A 15,594-nucleotide genomic window follows, 5' to 3' on the forward strand; every position below is an offset into this window, starting at 1 on the left:
AATAAAATGTCTCATATGTGGTTAACCTTTTATTGTCTCTTTAGGAACGGAAGCAAATTATGTAATTATGCAATACCTTTTTTTAATATCAGTGGATTCAAATGTGTCTGAGCGTGCCAGTTTGTTTTTGTTCGGAGCGGGCGATGATTTGAGACAGCAGGCTTGCCTTTGGGAGAACTATTTGTTTGCTTGTTAGCTTTAAGATCCTGTTTAATTTAGATGCACAAATCTGGCAGTGGCATGAACTCCAACTCAGTCCCTCTGGGAATCCGGGCAGAAGCCAAGTGAAGCTCTTCCAATCAAGCCCACTTGCTGAGCCTTGTATATCACACAAACCAATGGAATGTGCATCATTTGTTCATTTTATTGCTTTGTGCAATTCCCCTGAGCTGAAAACATTTCTCTCGCTCGCCATCTATTCCCGTCTGCTTTGTGACAACGCGGTTAAAGAGTGCGTATTTGCGCATTTTCATCTGGGAGTCAAAAGGCCTGCAGTCGGCAGCTTGAATGAACTCTATGCCACTTAAAATGTGATTCGTTTAATCCTGTGATGTCGGCGAGAAATCCGGCCCAGCTTCAAGTGCCGACCGCAGTAATTGCTGTGAGGTGTTTTGTCCCCCGCAGTTTAAATGAAAGGTGTGCAACACTTTATCAGCAAATAGAAGAAATAGCCCCAGAGAAAGCCAGGTACTTGTGTTTTGACTGGAAAATGTCCGTAAAAGATGATTAATGTTTGGACGACAAATAACCCAATTAGAAACCTTTGGATTGAATTAATCAAGTTTTGACATTTGTAAACGGCTAAAATAAAGTTTAAGTGAGCAGCACAGTAAGAGCCATGAGCTCACTTTGACAATTAAAGACACACACACATGCTCACATTGAGTGTGATGTATGTTTGAGCACCATCACTGGTCAGTGTCCTCCTGGTCGCCTACATCAACTCTGTCATTGACTTTAATTTTAATTACTGAATTATTTGACAGTAATGTTAATGTCCCAGGTCTCACATAGAGTGTATATATGTTTTATTGCTGCTCCCTGCAAAACAAGCACAGACTGGACAACTGTGCACGTGGTTGTCAGCAAGTCAATCATCCACTTATCAAAAGTAAAATATATTACATATGGCACATTAGGGAAAAGGTCACAAAAGAGCAAGTGCATTTATAAATCTATATCAGCTTATCATGTGAATAGATTGATTGACAATGGTCTTGTTGGATTTCAAAACAAAGGTTTACTCTTTTCTCATCTGTAACAATCTGTGCTGTCTGATCTCCACATGGCTTGTTTCTTACGCTTTTAGCTGTTTCCCAGTGTTTGCATTCAAATAACTTGTAAAACCTTGTACCTCTGTTTTGAAAGGTGCTATAGAAATCAAGTTTATTACAACACTGTGAAGCTCTCGTGAAAAAAGAAACCAATGGATGTCAGTGATTCCTCAGGCCACATCAGTTGGAGTGGCTTATTGTGCACGTTGAAGAATGGCCCCACAGTGTGTAGTCTATACATCCACACTGTCCCTCCGTTCATATATTATTATGTGCAGTTTCAGGTTGTGCCAACGCCCCCTGGCTGCGATCAGGAGTGTTGCAGCCTCGCCGGTTTCCCCCCCGGTGCACAGCTCTGCTCTCTCGTGGCACCGTGGAGCTGCTTGCATGTGCACACGCAGCCAATCTCTTCCTCATGACGCACCGAGGCTGGGCTCAGAGATCACAATATTTAACACACCCACCCTGGACGAGCACTTGGACTGAGGACAAGGCGGCAGCGAGGAGAGGACACATGACAAACAGGAATCCGTGCACCTGCCACCACCACCACCGCACAGCCGAGGAGGAGAAGCCGGGACAGCATCCAAGCATCTCTGCCACGGATCACCTGCTATTTTCGAGGAATTTTCATTTTCTTCTTCTTATTATCACTATTATAAAAAAAACCACCCCCAGGGAGGCTGTGATTCTACGGACCTGTATCGACCTTTTTTGTTACTTTTTCCACAAAAGAAGACATCGTTTGACATCTCACTTCGTGCTGGCAGCAACACAAGGAAGCGGCTCTGAGGAAGAATAGAACAGGACCCCTCTCTCTCTCTCTTTCTCTCTCTTTCTCTCTCCCTCTCTCTCCCTCCCTCTCCCCCTCTTTCCTAACGATTTATGTAGTGGTCCGTCCTCCTGACACTGAATCCTATTCAACACCGGGATGAATGAGGAGCACTCTCTGAGCCGCTGCCAGTGAAGAAGTGTCCAGATCTCACAATGCGCCGATGCGTCCACCTGTCAGGGAGGAAACCCGGACTATTGTAAGACAACAGAGTGATGGCATCATGGAGTTTTTAACATGAGCTCACACGCGTCCTGTGCGCGATGATCGCAGTAAATCCTCCAGCAAACATCGCTGCGTTGTCATCGAATAACAGCGCCGGACATCAACGTCGGTGCCGTAAGGTGCGCCGCGCGTAAAAAGCTCAGTGTGCAGAAAAATACCCCCCAAAACACAAAGATGATCCTGTTTCGTAAATTCAGAGTGTTGATACTCATGGTGTTTCTGGTGGCGTGCACCATGCACATCATGATAGACTTGTTACCGAAGCTGGAGAAGCGGGCGGCGGGAGCGGACGGCGGGGACGGCGGCGGCGGCTGCCAGTGCGCACACCACCCGGCCGGGGAGTCGCAGGGCTGGGGGAAGCAGCAGCGCACCCGGTCGGCGGCCGAAGCGGGCTGGCCTAACAAGCACACGCTGAGGATCCTGCAGGATTTCAGCAACGAGCCGAGCTCCAACCTCACGTCCCACTCCCTGGAGAAGATCACGGCCGCCGGCGACGGAGCGGACACCGTCAGGCGGACGAGACCGTCGGCGGCGGGGAAGGCGGAGGACCACAAGCCGCTCATGGGGGAGGCGAGCGGGGGTCGGACCGTGCATGCTCACGGTGTCTCCAGACTGTCCACTCTGTTTGAGCATCCTTTATACAAGGTTGACCTTCCTCCCCTCACGGATGATGACACTTTGTTTAACGTCAACACCGACATCAGGTTTTATCCAAGAGCAACAGGGAACCAAGGATGGTAAGATTATAGAAATAAAGTAAACTTAAAGGGTTACAAGTCTATCTATCTATACATCTATCTATACAGCTATCTATCTATACAGCTATCTATCTATACAGCTATCTATACATCTATCTATCTATACCTCTATCTATCCATCTATCTATCTATACATCTATCTATACATATATCCATCTATTATCTATACATCTATCTATCATCTATTTATTTATCTATCTATACATCTATCTATATATACTCATATACGTCTGTCTATCTATCTATCAATCTATCTATCTATCTATCTATCTAGATAGATGTCAGCAGACAGTTCCTTCCATCCATCCTGTCAGTTTCTGTCTCTTCTCTGCCTCCAGTCTAATGTCCACTCATCCATCTGCTGCATTCACCCATCTCTCCTTTTCGTGATGCCGTCTTATCCATTTGTGCACGCAACTTACAAGTTCTCATCCTGCTGGAATCTTGAGTATGTACTTGGATTATTTTGTGGTCAGTGCAGCTGCGTTTTAAACACATATTCATAATACTAACAACAGATCCATGTGTTATAAAGATGGAGTGTTCTTCCTCCAGCATCCCTTAGTCTGATGGGGTTAGTCTATATTAGGAGACGGCAACAAATACTCTGTACCCATCTATTACAGACACTAAAAATAATCTCAACGGGAATCTGCTTGCACCACAACTTCTCGTTAAATCTCCTCTCCTCTCCTCCTCTCCTCCTCTCCTCCTCTCCAGGCACAATGAGGATGGGAACCAAGAGGAGGACGAGTTCTCCCCGACAGGAGAGGTGACGGCAGAATCGTACCCCAACTGGCTGCGTTTCCACATCGGGATCAACCGCTACGAGCTGTACGGCAGACACAGTCACGTGCTGGACGCCCTGCTGAAGGACCTTGTCACACAGAGGATCACCAGTGTGGGTGAGTCAGGGAGTCAGGAAGGGGCTGTGTTGCCAAGGTGTGTGTGGAGTGTGGGTGATGGTAGGATGTGTGTGGTGTAAGTGCAGTAGCTGTATTGATTATTGGTTACCTTTGACATATTGATCTGTGTGTAGTTCAGCATTGATGTGACGGAGATTTGATCCTTAACGTTGCAACAGCCGTCCAACAATGACATTTTCTTTCCTTTTTTTACATTTATTCACGTTTCTGACAGTGTAACGAGTATAAGAGATGATATCGTAGATGCATTCATTTAATTAGTACAGTGTGTGGGTGGGTCTAACTTCTGCAGGGTCAATGCAATAAAGAGTATTTACTTTCGGCATTGAAAAGGCAGTGCCTCCACACTGGTTAGACCCGAGTGTGACTTGTCTGAGTGACTTGTCTCTGTATTAGTGTGCAGTGTGCAGTGTGAGTGTGCGTGGGAAGGAGGCCACAGTCACACACATCTGTTTTTTATCTGTATTTATGCTTATGTGTGGGCCTTTTTTTTTCTTCTTTGGTTTCCCTCTGGGGCTTGATGAAATAATGTGGGTGTGTCAGTGTGAGAGAAATGTGTGTGTCTGGGCTGCCGTGTTTGTTAAATTGTGTCAACACCAGCAAGTTTTGTTCCTGTGGAAGCTGTGATTCACTTCGATATCATTTAAAGGTTCAAATCCCCTAAAAGACAGAAGAGAAGGATGACACATTCCTTAAAGCTATTAAACATTTTCACATAAACCCTAATGGCAAAATAAGGAGAAAGAACATTTGAGAAGAATTTGCTTCTCAATATCTAAACATTCCTTTCATTCCTAAAACATCCATTACTGCTTCTCATCTGGAGACGTTTTGCTTTTAGATCATCAACGAAATCAGTGCAAGTATCTTCTCAGTAGTGAGTGAGCATCGAGACATTACACTGTGAGTGAGTAAATTATGGTGCAGACGTGCTTCATTTGAGCTTTTATCTGCTCATTATTTTCATCCCATCTTGGCCAAATCTTTGAGAAAGGGAGCTTGTCTATGTGTGAAAATATCGGAGGAGAAAATTACACATTCCACTTCCCTGCCTGTGTCCCTGTTACTGTCCCTCCATCCCTCGCAGGCGGCTCACAATCCTTCCTGCTGCACATCTCAGCTTGCACGTTAGGAGTTTGTGTGTATCATTTTTTTTGCCCCCTCTGTTTATAATATATAAACCATCAATCTGTGCCCAGACACACCGATTCAAAAAACACTGTCTGTCTGCAGAAAAGAAAACCCCACTGCAGCGTGTGTTTATGCGTGTGCCTGCAAGCATGCATTACAGCTTCTGTGCCGCGTAATTGGTGCACACACTTACCACTTATCTGTCTCACTGAAATTACAGAAACATAGGCAGCATTAGAAAGTTTCCCCCGTTCAGCATTTTCTCTGCGATAGCGCCCACCTCCTCCTCGCTCTCTCTCCCTCTCCCTCCCTCCTCTGTGTCTGTCTCTCTGTTGGGGCAGGCTGTGGCCTTTTGGTCAGTTTTCAGCTGGACTCATAAATCATACGCTCAGTCCCGTGAGGTGTCGTAGGTGAGAGCAGGGTGGATTCATCATCACGGCGCGGGGGGGGGGTCGGATAGTGGTGGGTGAGGCCTGGAGCTTCCTGAAAGACGAGTGAACGCGAAGGTGTGGAGACAAAGACGGGGGCATCGATTCATTTCTAGGCGATCGGAGGAAACGGGGCAAAGATAGAGATGGTTGGATGAGCAGAAACACACGCCGTCCCTCACAGATACCTAGACAGATGGCCTTTAGGCGAATGAGAAGAATGTCTTGTTGAAGTTCACTGTTGTCCCTGCTTGGTTGCATGTCAGAGCTTATACAACCCCGGGAAACAATCAGCCGAGCTTTGCCTGGGTTTTCCACAGGGGATTACCTTTTGTAGTTTCTGATTAGAAACAAAATTTTATAAATGGCCAGCATCGAGCAGTGAATCGAGGTCAGCTCCTCAAGGATCGTGGCTTAAGGGTTCAAGGTCACAGCATTAAAACATAGTTCAGTCATTTGCAATCTCTCAAAGGTTTCAGGATTGATGTACAGCTATACTAAGTTTAAAGATTACTCCGGGGGCACTATGCACTTGACCTGGCTTCAGCGAATCTGGCACATGCGTAGGCCTAATACTCTTGAGTGTATTCTTTGGCTTTGATTTGACTCGGTATCCATCCCGTGTCGTAAAAAGAAAATGCACTGACCTGAGGTTATGAAGATTGTACTTTGTGCAACAGTGTATGTAAAATTCAAAAGCTTTTGAGAATGAGTCACGGTAAATGGGGAGGCTTGCCAGCGGTGAGTAAGATTAAGTGAGACAGACAGAGCATAACAGAGAGAATATGAGTAAAAAGGATGACATACACACACACAAAGGAAAGGAGGAAAAACCGAGCAACCGACTGAGAGAGCTGAGAGAAAAGGCAAGAGAGTCAATAAACACTAAACACAGCTCTGAGCGGGGGGTAGAGTGCGGCCAGCTACTCAGCCAGCGAGCCAGTCAATGAGTGGGTCCACGACAGGGGGCTTATGTTGATATTGGGGTTAGGCAGAAGCGCTGTGTTGTGTAATATGCTCAAGTTAATGCGCTGTAATAAATGGGCAAATCCCGCGAAATCCTGTCCATTATGACAGAAACACAAGGCATTTAGACAGACCTCATGGCCCCTTTGTTTGAGTCGCAGGACGGCGGGCAGCTCACAGTGGGTCTCCGTCAGCCTCTGGGAGACACCGTGGATGTGAGTGATAGTCGGAGACATGTGCCCTGGCTCCTCTCCTCGGGTACACGAGTTCAGTTTGTGGGAGTGAAGTGTGTAACGTGCACAAACCCTCGCTGAAGATGTGTGCAGTCCACAGAGGCTTACAGAGAAACATCTGGTCAGAATCCGGTCTGTTACGGTGCATGTGCACATATATACAAACACTGATGGGAACGCACAGTCGGGGGTAAACAATTTTTGATATTCAGGAAAAAAAAAGTATTGCTCAATCTGATGCAAGAGGATTTTTATCTCTGAAGCAAAGTGTATTAAGTCCTTGAATAAACTGATCATCTGCGGCTGAATAGTTTGGACTTTCATGATATTTTGTCTCAAAGTCAAAGTCAATCTGTTGGAAAAAAAATGTTCATTAGCATGTTCATCCTTCCATCAAACCCAGATCCAGATATTAATTAGATGTCAGCAGATGCTTTCCGTGCCACTGTTTCTGTTCTCAGTCACACCAAACTCCTCTAACTGACACAGTTGCACTTTGATTGTACGCTGCCTGTTAAATTGGTCAGCAGATGTGATGGCTCTATTACACATTCATGCAGTGCTGCGTTCTCCAAATTGGCAAATGAGGGAACAGCTGTGCAAACGCCCATGCAGTGCATTTGTGTGTGTTTACTGTATGTTTATGTACAGATGGGTGACGAATTAAAGAAATAAACCTGAATAAATGAGGGGGAAACATCACGAATGCAGATGCTTCCACACAGATGCAGTTCGAGGTACAATTAAGCCATTAACATCCCACCATCCTCCGTATGAAAACAGGGAGCAGGCCCAGTTCTGATTTTGCGCAAAGAAGAAAATAACTCCAGCACAGACTGAAGGAGTCTCAATCACAAAGGCTGCTCAACATGCCAGCGTTTTAAGAGCAACATCTGTATTTGGCTCTAAAGACGTCAGTCAACTTGTGGTTGACAGAGCCCCTTTGATGACTGTGATCCTCGTAGATCAGCTCTTCCTCAGGTGACTGAGAATATCAATGCACACAGATTGATATTAGAGCCACGCTGCAGTAGATTATCCTCTCATTACAAAGATGAATGCACATTTAAGGGTTCAGTGGTCAAAGTGCTCTGGTCCACAGAGACGAGTAAAAAATGGAGGGGATGTGGTCAGTTGAGTGATCCTCCTCCATTTCTCGACAAGTGGGTGAGTGCATGTGTGGCGTTCACCAAGAGAACAGTGCCGGCCTGAATACTTGACCCCCACAGTGGAGGGGTCACTGCAGATCAATACAAAAGTTGTTGTGAGCGATCATCATCATCATCATCATCATCATCATCATCATCCTATAATGAAACATTTCGATGGTAATGGGTGTGGTCTCTTCCAGGATGGCAACGCCCCCGTCCACAGGGCACGAGGGGTCGCTGAATGGTTGATGAGTGAAATGATGAAAATGAATCATATGTGATGGTCTTCACAGTCACCAGATCTCAACCACGTTAAAAACAAGAGGTTTTGTACCAACATGTTTAGACAGCGCTCCCCATCACCATCATAACAACACTATATCTTTTGAAAGAATGGTGTTTAGAGACTTGTAGATTACTAGACACATTGATATGCTGATGGCTTTGCAAATGACTAAGACACTTTATGTTGGTTTGTGTGTCTAGTGTGTGTTTCATAATACTCAGACAGTGATCTAACGCCCCCACTGTTTTCTTCCCAGCCATGAAATCCGGAGGCACCCAGCTGAAGCTGATCATGACTTTCCAGAACTATGGACAAGCACTTTTCAAGCCCATGAAGTAAGTACACACCGTATGACAGCCCAGTTAAACCACAGGCACTCTGGGTTACATCCTCTGGGTGTCGTAGATTACTATCATTTGGGGAGAATCTCTATTGCTCCCTTAATAAGAACTAACATCAAAAATCAGTTTGATGCATTTGGTTTGATGAGCCCACTTGTAATGTGGGCTATATGTTTCGAGAGTGCTTCACAAAATCCCATCGGGATAACAACCAAGCCCTGCCGCTGCATCTCGCGTTGTGTTCAGATACTCCCTCTCCCCTCTGTGTGATCTTTTTTTCTGATGGGGAATCGTCTGTCTGCTTTTTAATTAACATCAACCGGCTTATGTGTTAATTAAAATGAGCACTGAGCCATCATGAGGACGTCTTTGGGGAGGCATATATGCTGACAAAGGCGCGTTGCACATGAAAAAGAAATAACCCTCCCTCTCAGCTGTTGGTGAGTTCTGCCCGATGGATTCCCTCGCCATCAGGGATAAACAGTGTCCAGGCCAACTGGGCTGCGATCAGAAGTAATTGCTCAGGAACCTGGTTTGATTGCTGTGAAATGCATAATGGTTTTCTACACGAGAGTCTCAACGGAGAGTGTTAGATTCTGGGAGAAAGAGGTAGAGACAGACAGAGCTGGTGTTTGTGTGTCTTTTCTTGCAGAAACGTGATTATTCTTTATTTCTAGTGGACCAATCCCATTACCATAGCAGCCAAAGTCACATCAGTGGGAGGATAAGGAGTTCAGGCCCATGGGTTCAGCTTCAACTTGAAAAATGAATGATGAAATGTTGCCACCGAATATCTTATCACTGTCAGAACTTGATTTATGGAGAGGCTGCAAAGTTTATTCAAAGTTTTCTTCACCCACTCTTTCATATGCTCCTCTCTTCCTGGATGCAGTACAACCTTATCCCTTCGTATAAAGCCGCAGAAGTGACGGTTCAGATTTGTACCTTTGAATGAGTCATTTTCTTGTCTCCTGACTTGAAATTTCACTTCAAGGTTAAGCCGTGGCGAGTTTCGCCGCCTGTTAGGACACAAGGCATTGTTTTTACAAAATGGGCCTCAGAGAAAATGGTTTAACTTATGGCAATCTGAGCATCTTTTGCAGCTTGCATTCATGCAAAAGGTCAACAGCAGCACCCAGCAGGCAACATCAGGCTTAGTCATACCTAACAAAAACTAAGATTACCCTGCGTTTGTGTGTGTGTGTGTGTCTGTGTGGGTATTTTTGAGTTGCTATTAGACTGGACTAAACATGCAGGGGGTGCTTCCAGGCAACATGGACAATTGGACAATATGTGCACGTGCATGAGTTGTACCTTAAGTGCCATGTTGTGGTCCATGGCTGTGCTCAGGGCAGCCTGTGGTATTTACAGTATGAGGAGCAAGTCAGGCATTATAATCCATAGTTTAGTGTCTTGTTAGAGACTGTATAAAAAGATGAGTGATGCATCTTCCTCCCACTATAAAGTAAAAATATCCTGGATCTCAATCCTGCCATCTTGGGCATCTTCTGGCAAGATGGGAGGAGCTAAAACATGCACTGGATCAATCACGAGTCAGTATCAGCTGTCAATCAGGGCATTTCACCCCTGTTTTTATAACATCGAATAACTACTTAAAACAAATCGTACCAGAAAAATTAACACTTGGTATACTTGACGTGTACTTTGACTTGTTATTTTGGTCCATGTCCCATCTGCTAACATGGAGGAAGTGGGATGTATAGCCTATACTGCATCCAGCCACCAGGTGGCAGTCAGGATGCTTTGGCTTTCCTTTTGGGTAGCTGTCATGTCGCCCTTCTTTATATCCGGTCTATGTTACAGACATGTGGATCACATGCAGGTTTAACATGCAATGTGTCACATTATGGTCTAAACCCTGCAGAAATTGTTCAATCTGCCCAGTTAACTTTAAAATGTAAAAGAGCTGATTTCTTACAGTGGATACAAGTAGAACAGTCTTTTCCAGCTGCCATCGTAAAACCGTTCTGACGTTAATTACGGTTTCTGAAATACATACTACAGATTCCTGCAGCTCTTTATTTAGCCTGTCATATTTTAATTTAGTCTCTCGGCTTTGACTGCCACTAACATTTATCTCCAGTGTTTACAATATCATACTTAAGTCCTCAGAGAACAAATACAAAAATATCTCAGAGAAGTAATGAAGAAAAACAACCTTGTTCTACTTTTGTAAAAGCACATCGTGTGGTTTTGTTGTTTCACTCATGGCATTGAGGTGTCCTTCTTTTATTTGAGGAATTGAGTGGTGCATTCTGGGTCTAGTAGTTCAGAGCGTTGCTGTGTTGCATTGTTTTACTTCACCTGTCCCATTGTGCAGCATCAAGTGGTGCTTCAAAGACACTTTGATGTTGCAGGCCTCCTTTGAGTTGAATGCAAATCTCCACACTGGCACGAGCCGGGAGAGAGGCTGCACAGCCTGACAGGTTGCCAGACATCACCATGCAGCGCTCTCTCTCTGTGCTGTTCAGGGGGAAAGAAAGTTTAGAGCTTCATTTTATCTGCCTGACTAACTCCATGATTGTGTTTGGTGATTTAAAGACGCTCATTTAATTTTTCTAACCGCAATTGGGTGAAGTGTTCTAGCTCACGGTGGCTCGTTTCCCCCATTATCCGCCCCCCTTTTCCTAATTTGTGGTTATTGTAAATCATTTTTAAAATGTCGATCTATGCAAAGCAGTAGGCATCTGCACTAATCGTAATACCTCACCCACCTAAAAGCAATAGCTGGATGAATCTTGCTGCTGTAACCTTGGAAAAATCTTTACTTTATCCTCCAAATATTCACACAGGATCGATACAATTATATATTATTATATATACTATTTGACTATAAAATATCTAATTTCTCTGGGATAAGATGGTCAAAGGCTGCAGAGGAAGAAAACCATTGAAATGGCAAGTGAAAAGAGAGAGAGGTTTGTTATTGGAAGACAAATGTGAAGACCAGAGCCTGAGGGAGCAGTAAGCACAGCCAACCTGTCAAGGAACCGGGGTCTTCCAGCTGGAGCCAGGGATCAGGCCGAATGGAGACCCCCCCCATGCCAGGCCTCCGTGTCTGTCTGGCCCATGAGTCTGGTGCCCTGCCTACCCATATCCTTGCCAAGATACTGGTCGCAGTTTGCACACAACCCTAACCATAATGTTCATGTTATGCTAATTGGATTTGTCAGACAGAGGGTTGAGGGATTGAGGGAGGAGGTGTAAGCCTCAGATCTGCAAAGAAAGAATTAATTTCTCCATCATGAGCTGTTTGACAAGCCTGTTTCCACCCCCTCGCTTTGATTCGGTTGATAGTCTCACAGTTCAAAATGGTTTCGTGAATCGCAAGAATAGCAGGAATGACTTTGATCCTCCCTGTTTGTTGTGCTCATGCCCCAGTCCCGCCGAGAGCTGTTATGTCAACAAACAGGGTACGCAACATGTAAACACGTGTGCGAGAGCATATATGTAGGACACACATGCCCGTCCTTTGGCACCGCGGGGAATCCGAATACGTCCTCGTTTGGCTGAACCCAATCAGTTTGGACAAGCTTGGGCTCTTAGCGCTAGTAAACCCAGTGGCTGCGGAGCCTGTGAGCTGCAACACCCAAGAGGCTGCTTCATTTTTATCTTCTGCAGGCTATTTCATAACCACACGTCCAATCGGAGGCCTCGTCATATCCACTGTGTCCCAGTTGGGTTATGACTGGCATTCCTCCATGGATCTTCTCTCTCTCTCTCTTTCCGTTCAGATATTCAATTAAGACTGAAAGCATCTAATGTCCTCTGGAGATAACCTCTCCCCGTCATGGTTATTCATCTAATCATTAAAGATTGATGCTTTTATTATTGATTTACATGCATTCATGTTAAGTGCAGCAGGAGGAAACAGAGCTGTTCTTTGATCACTTGTGGTTTTTTATGGGCGAGTTCAATGCTGACGAATTCACCTTCTGCCTACAAATATTTTCTCTGTACAAGAATAACCATTTAATCTTCTTTAACCATGGAGATTTGAGATCCATATGCCTGGATCCCAATCCTGTAAACTTCCGGCCCAGATAACAAGCATCTGTGGACCAGATTGAGTTGTCCCTTTTTTCACAAAACAGTGACGACCATGGATGCAAACCCAATGAAATCCAGAGAGAGGGATAATGCCGTCACGTTATGTAGAAAAGCCAAATCTCATCAAGCTTCACAAGATCCATCGCAATCCAAAGTCCCATTGTTACGAACATGCATGTCTCATTTCATGGATGAATACAGCATGACCACATACACATGCATGAATAAACATACAAGCATATGCATGTAAATATATGCACAAAAGACATGCACTGTACGAATACGCACAAAATCCCCTCCTGAATACATCATTATAGATTTCACTATTTTAGGCTTGAAAGGGGAAAATATTAAAATTGTAGATTTTATATTTTTTCTTCTTCTTAGTTAGTCACTCGTCTCCCAGCGTTTCACTAAAGAGCTCCCACGAGGGCCATAAGAATTCTGCTGGTTCTCATAAGTCGGAGGCACTTTTGAAAGGTGCCGTCTGAGCTCATCTCTGGGTGTGTGGAGAGACACAGAGGAAGCATGTTACTATAGACAGCTGTTCGCACAGCTGCACCTCACACACTCGCACATACATGCACACACAAGCCGCAAAGAGAAGGCACTGTGGGGGTTAAGGAGTTCGTGCACCCTCCATCACCCAGAGCTGGTACTGAAGAATCTGCGCGCGGCGAGGCAGCTGTAGCTGCTCAATCAGAGCTGTGGATATGTTACACAGAAGGTGGTGAATGTGGGCCTGCGCACACCAAGGAAAAGAAGCTCATTCACTACAGCTACTCACAACTTAACTCTGACCTACTGATTTTCACGATGACAAGTCAGAAGCCTTAAAGCACATAGAGACTTCAAATGTGATGAAGCATCAAATCTTTTTACATTAACATCCTCGTCCTATCGTCCACGACGGAGTTTTTTCTCCTGACCTCAATCTTGCATATTATAAAAAAGCTTCAGCTGAGTTTTCACATTTATCTTTTCACTCCCTGATACGTTATGTAAACTTTGGCTGCACGACTCCGTGGCTTCTTCCTGCCTTGTTCTGGTGCTTATGGCAGACAGAGCCTCTTCAGGTTTTCAGCAGTGCCCCCCGTGGTGTCGTCCCGGCATCAGAGCGGCCTCACAGTCGAGCTCACTCACAAGCCCACTGGACCAATCAGCAGGCAGGGAACAGAGCAGCAGCTCAGGATGCCAAGCAATTTGTCTGAGGGGGCGTTTATTTAATGACAGTCTGTAGGGTACAGGTGTGGTCAGAGATGGAGGAGGCTATAAATCCAAAGTGAAGACGTGTGTGTGTGTGTGTGTGTGTGTGTGTGTGTGTGTGTGTGTGTGTGTGTGTGTGTGTGTGTTTGCATTCTTTCAAATGTCCATTCAGTTCATCTGGCAAGTTGTTTTTGATTCTTGTGTTTCACTTCAATATGAAATTGATTAAATGCAATAGGTGCAAAGTATCTGAAATCTAAGAAAGCGACCAAACCTCTGTATTGTGGGTTAACAGTGGAGGACTAGCTTTTGAAATGGATTGCTTGTTTTTAACTTCTGAATTTCTAGTATTTCTGCATCAGGTAGGCTAAGAAGGTAGAGCGGGTTTTCCACTAACTAGAAGATCACTGGTTTGATCCCGAGGTTCTCTAGTCTGCATTCCTAAGTGTCCTCAGGCAGGACACTGAACCCCAAATTGGCCCTGATGGCTGCACGTGACGGCCGTGTGCAGGAAAGCTAGTTATTAGTAGTTGTATGAATGTGGCTTGTACTGTAAAGCGCTGAGTTTGATGCCAGGGCAGCAAAGTAACGGTGCGGACAGTGACCTGCAATCAAGCCATATCAAAGCTGCCATGCACAGATACTGCAGAATAAGTGAGAAAGGAAAAAAACTGCAAAACAAAAGTTAATCAGATCATCTACAGTTTACCTTAACAGACCAATATTTTATTTAATTTACAATAAGTGAATGCATTCTTATCTGATGGAACTTTGATTTGTTCTGTGTTTTAGAAAGTGGGGGAAATCAGACACACGTGGGGGCAAACGAAAACATCTGCTATCAAACATTATCTGCCGTGTTTTCCCTCATCTCTTTTCCACATTTTATTATTGTCTCCATCTCTCTCTCTCTCGCACGCACGCACGCACGCACGCACGCACACACACACACACACACACAAGCACAGAGTGAGAGTGCTCCGGTGTCAGGCGTTCACAACATCTGTTTCTCATGCAGCTTTGTACTTGCAGCCAGGCAGCCGGGGGAGGAGGGCCAGACCCAGCAGCTCCTCTCTGGGCGCCGTTGACTCCCTCCGCAGGTCTCGAAGATGAATTTGGATTGCTCATCTTACACAGCGACACTCTCACACAACTCCATGCTCCTCTTTCATCCTCTCTGCACCTCTCTCCTCCTCCCTGTTATTCAGTCCATCATAGACTTGAGTCCAACACCAAACTCGGGCTGATAATGTCAACAGTCTCAGCGTGACTTTCTAACATGTATGTAAATTTTGTGTGTTTTTCCTTTGCCATCATTTACCCCCTGATTTACATGTTTCCACTTCAAGGCGCCTATTTAAACAAACCCACTTTATGAAATCCTTGATCTCGCAGCTACACACTGAGGCTGCTTTGCAAATGATGTGGGTTGTTTGTGTTAGAACTTGAAGTGTGTGTGTGTGGCTTGGTAACCATGGATGTACGGCTGCGTGTGTGTGTGTCCATGTCCAGTGCAGTCAGTGTGTGGGCGCCGTGATGCCTTGACCTCCTGTAGGCCGTGAGATGAGCCAGTCAATTATTGCGCTGCTGCACCGCTTTAACAGTCTTGTAACCAGCTGCATTCAGTGGTTTGTCACATCTGCCCAGTCATCAGGACACACACAAACACACACACAGACACACACGCACTATTTGAATTGAGTATCAGAGTTAGCTTAGAGAAAGCCTTCTGCAGAATTGCTTGCTGCAATTTTTTTGCTTGTAGT

The 15,594-nt window shown here is 45.0% G+C and overlaps 1 protein-coding gene across 1 annotated transcript in view; it reads left to right on the top strand.

Moving 5' to 3' along the window:
* Positions 1-1,647: 1,647 nt before the first annotated feature.
* Positions 1,648-15,594, top strand: part of LOC118123405 (extracellular serine/threonine protein kinase FAM20C) — a 35,303-nt gene continuing 21,356 nt past the window's right edge. The window contains exons 1-3 of the mRNA XM_035180774.2: positions 1,648-3,068; positions 3,810-3,994; positions 8,467-8,545. Coding sequence (XP_035036665.1) covers positions 2,506-3,068; positions 3,810-3,994; positions 8,467-8,545 — 827 coding nt within the window. The 5' untranslated portion in view covers positions 1,648-2,505. The remainder of the gene's footprint in view (positions 3,069-3,809; positions 3,995-8,466; positions 8,546-15,594) is intronic.

This window comes from Hippoglossus stenolepis, chromosome 16 (genome assembly GCF_022539355.2).
Source record: "Hippoglossus stenolepis isolate QCI-W04-F060 chromosome 16, HSTE1.2, whole genome shotgun sequence".
NCBI lineage: Eukaryota > Metazoa > Chordata > Actinopteri > Pleuronectiformes > Pleuronectidae > Hippoglossus > Hippoglossus stenolepis.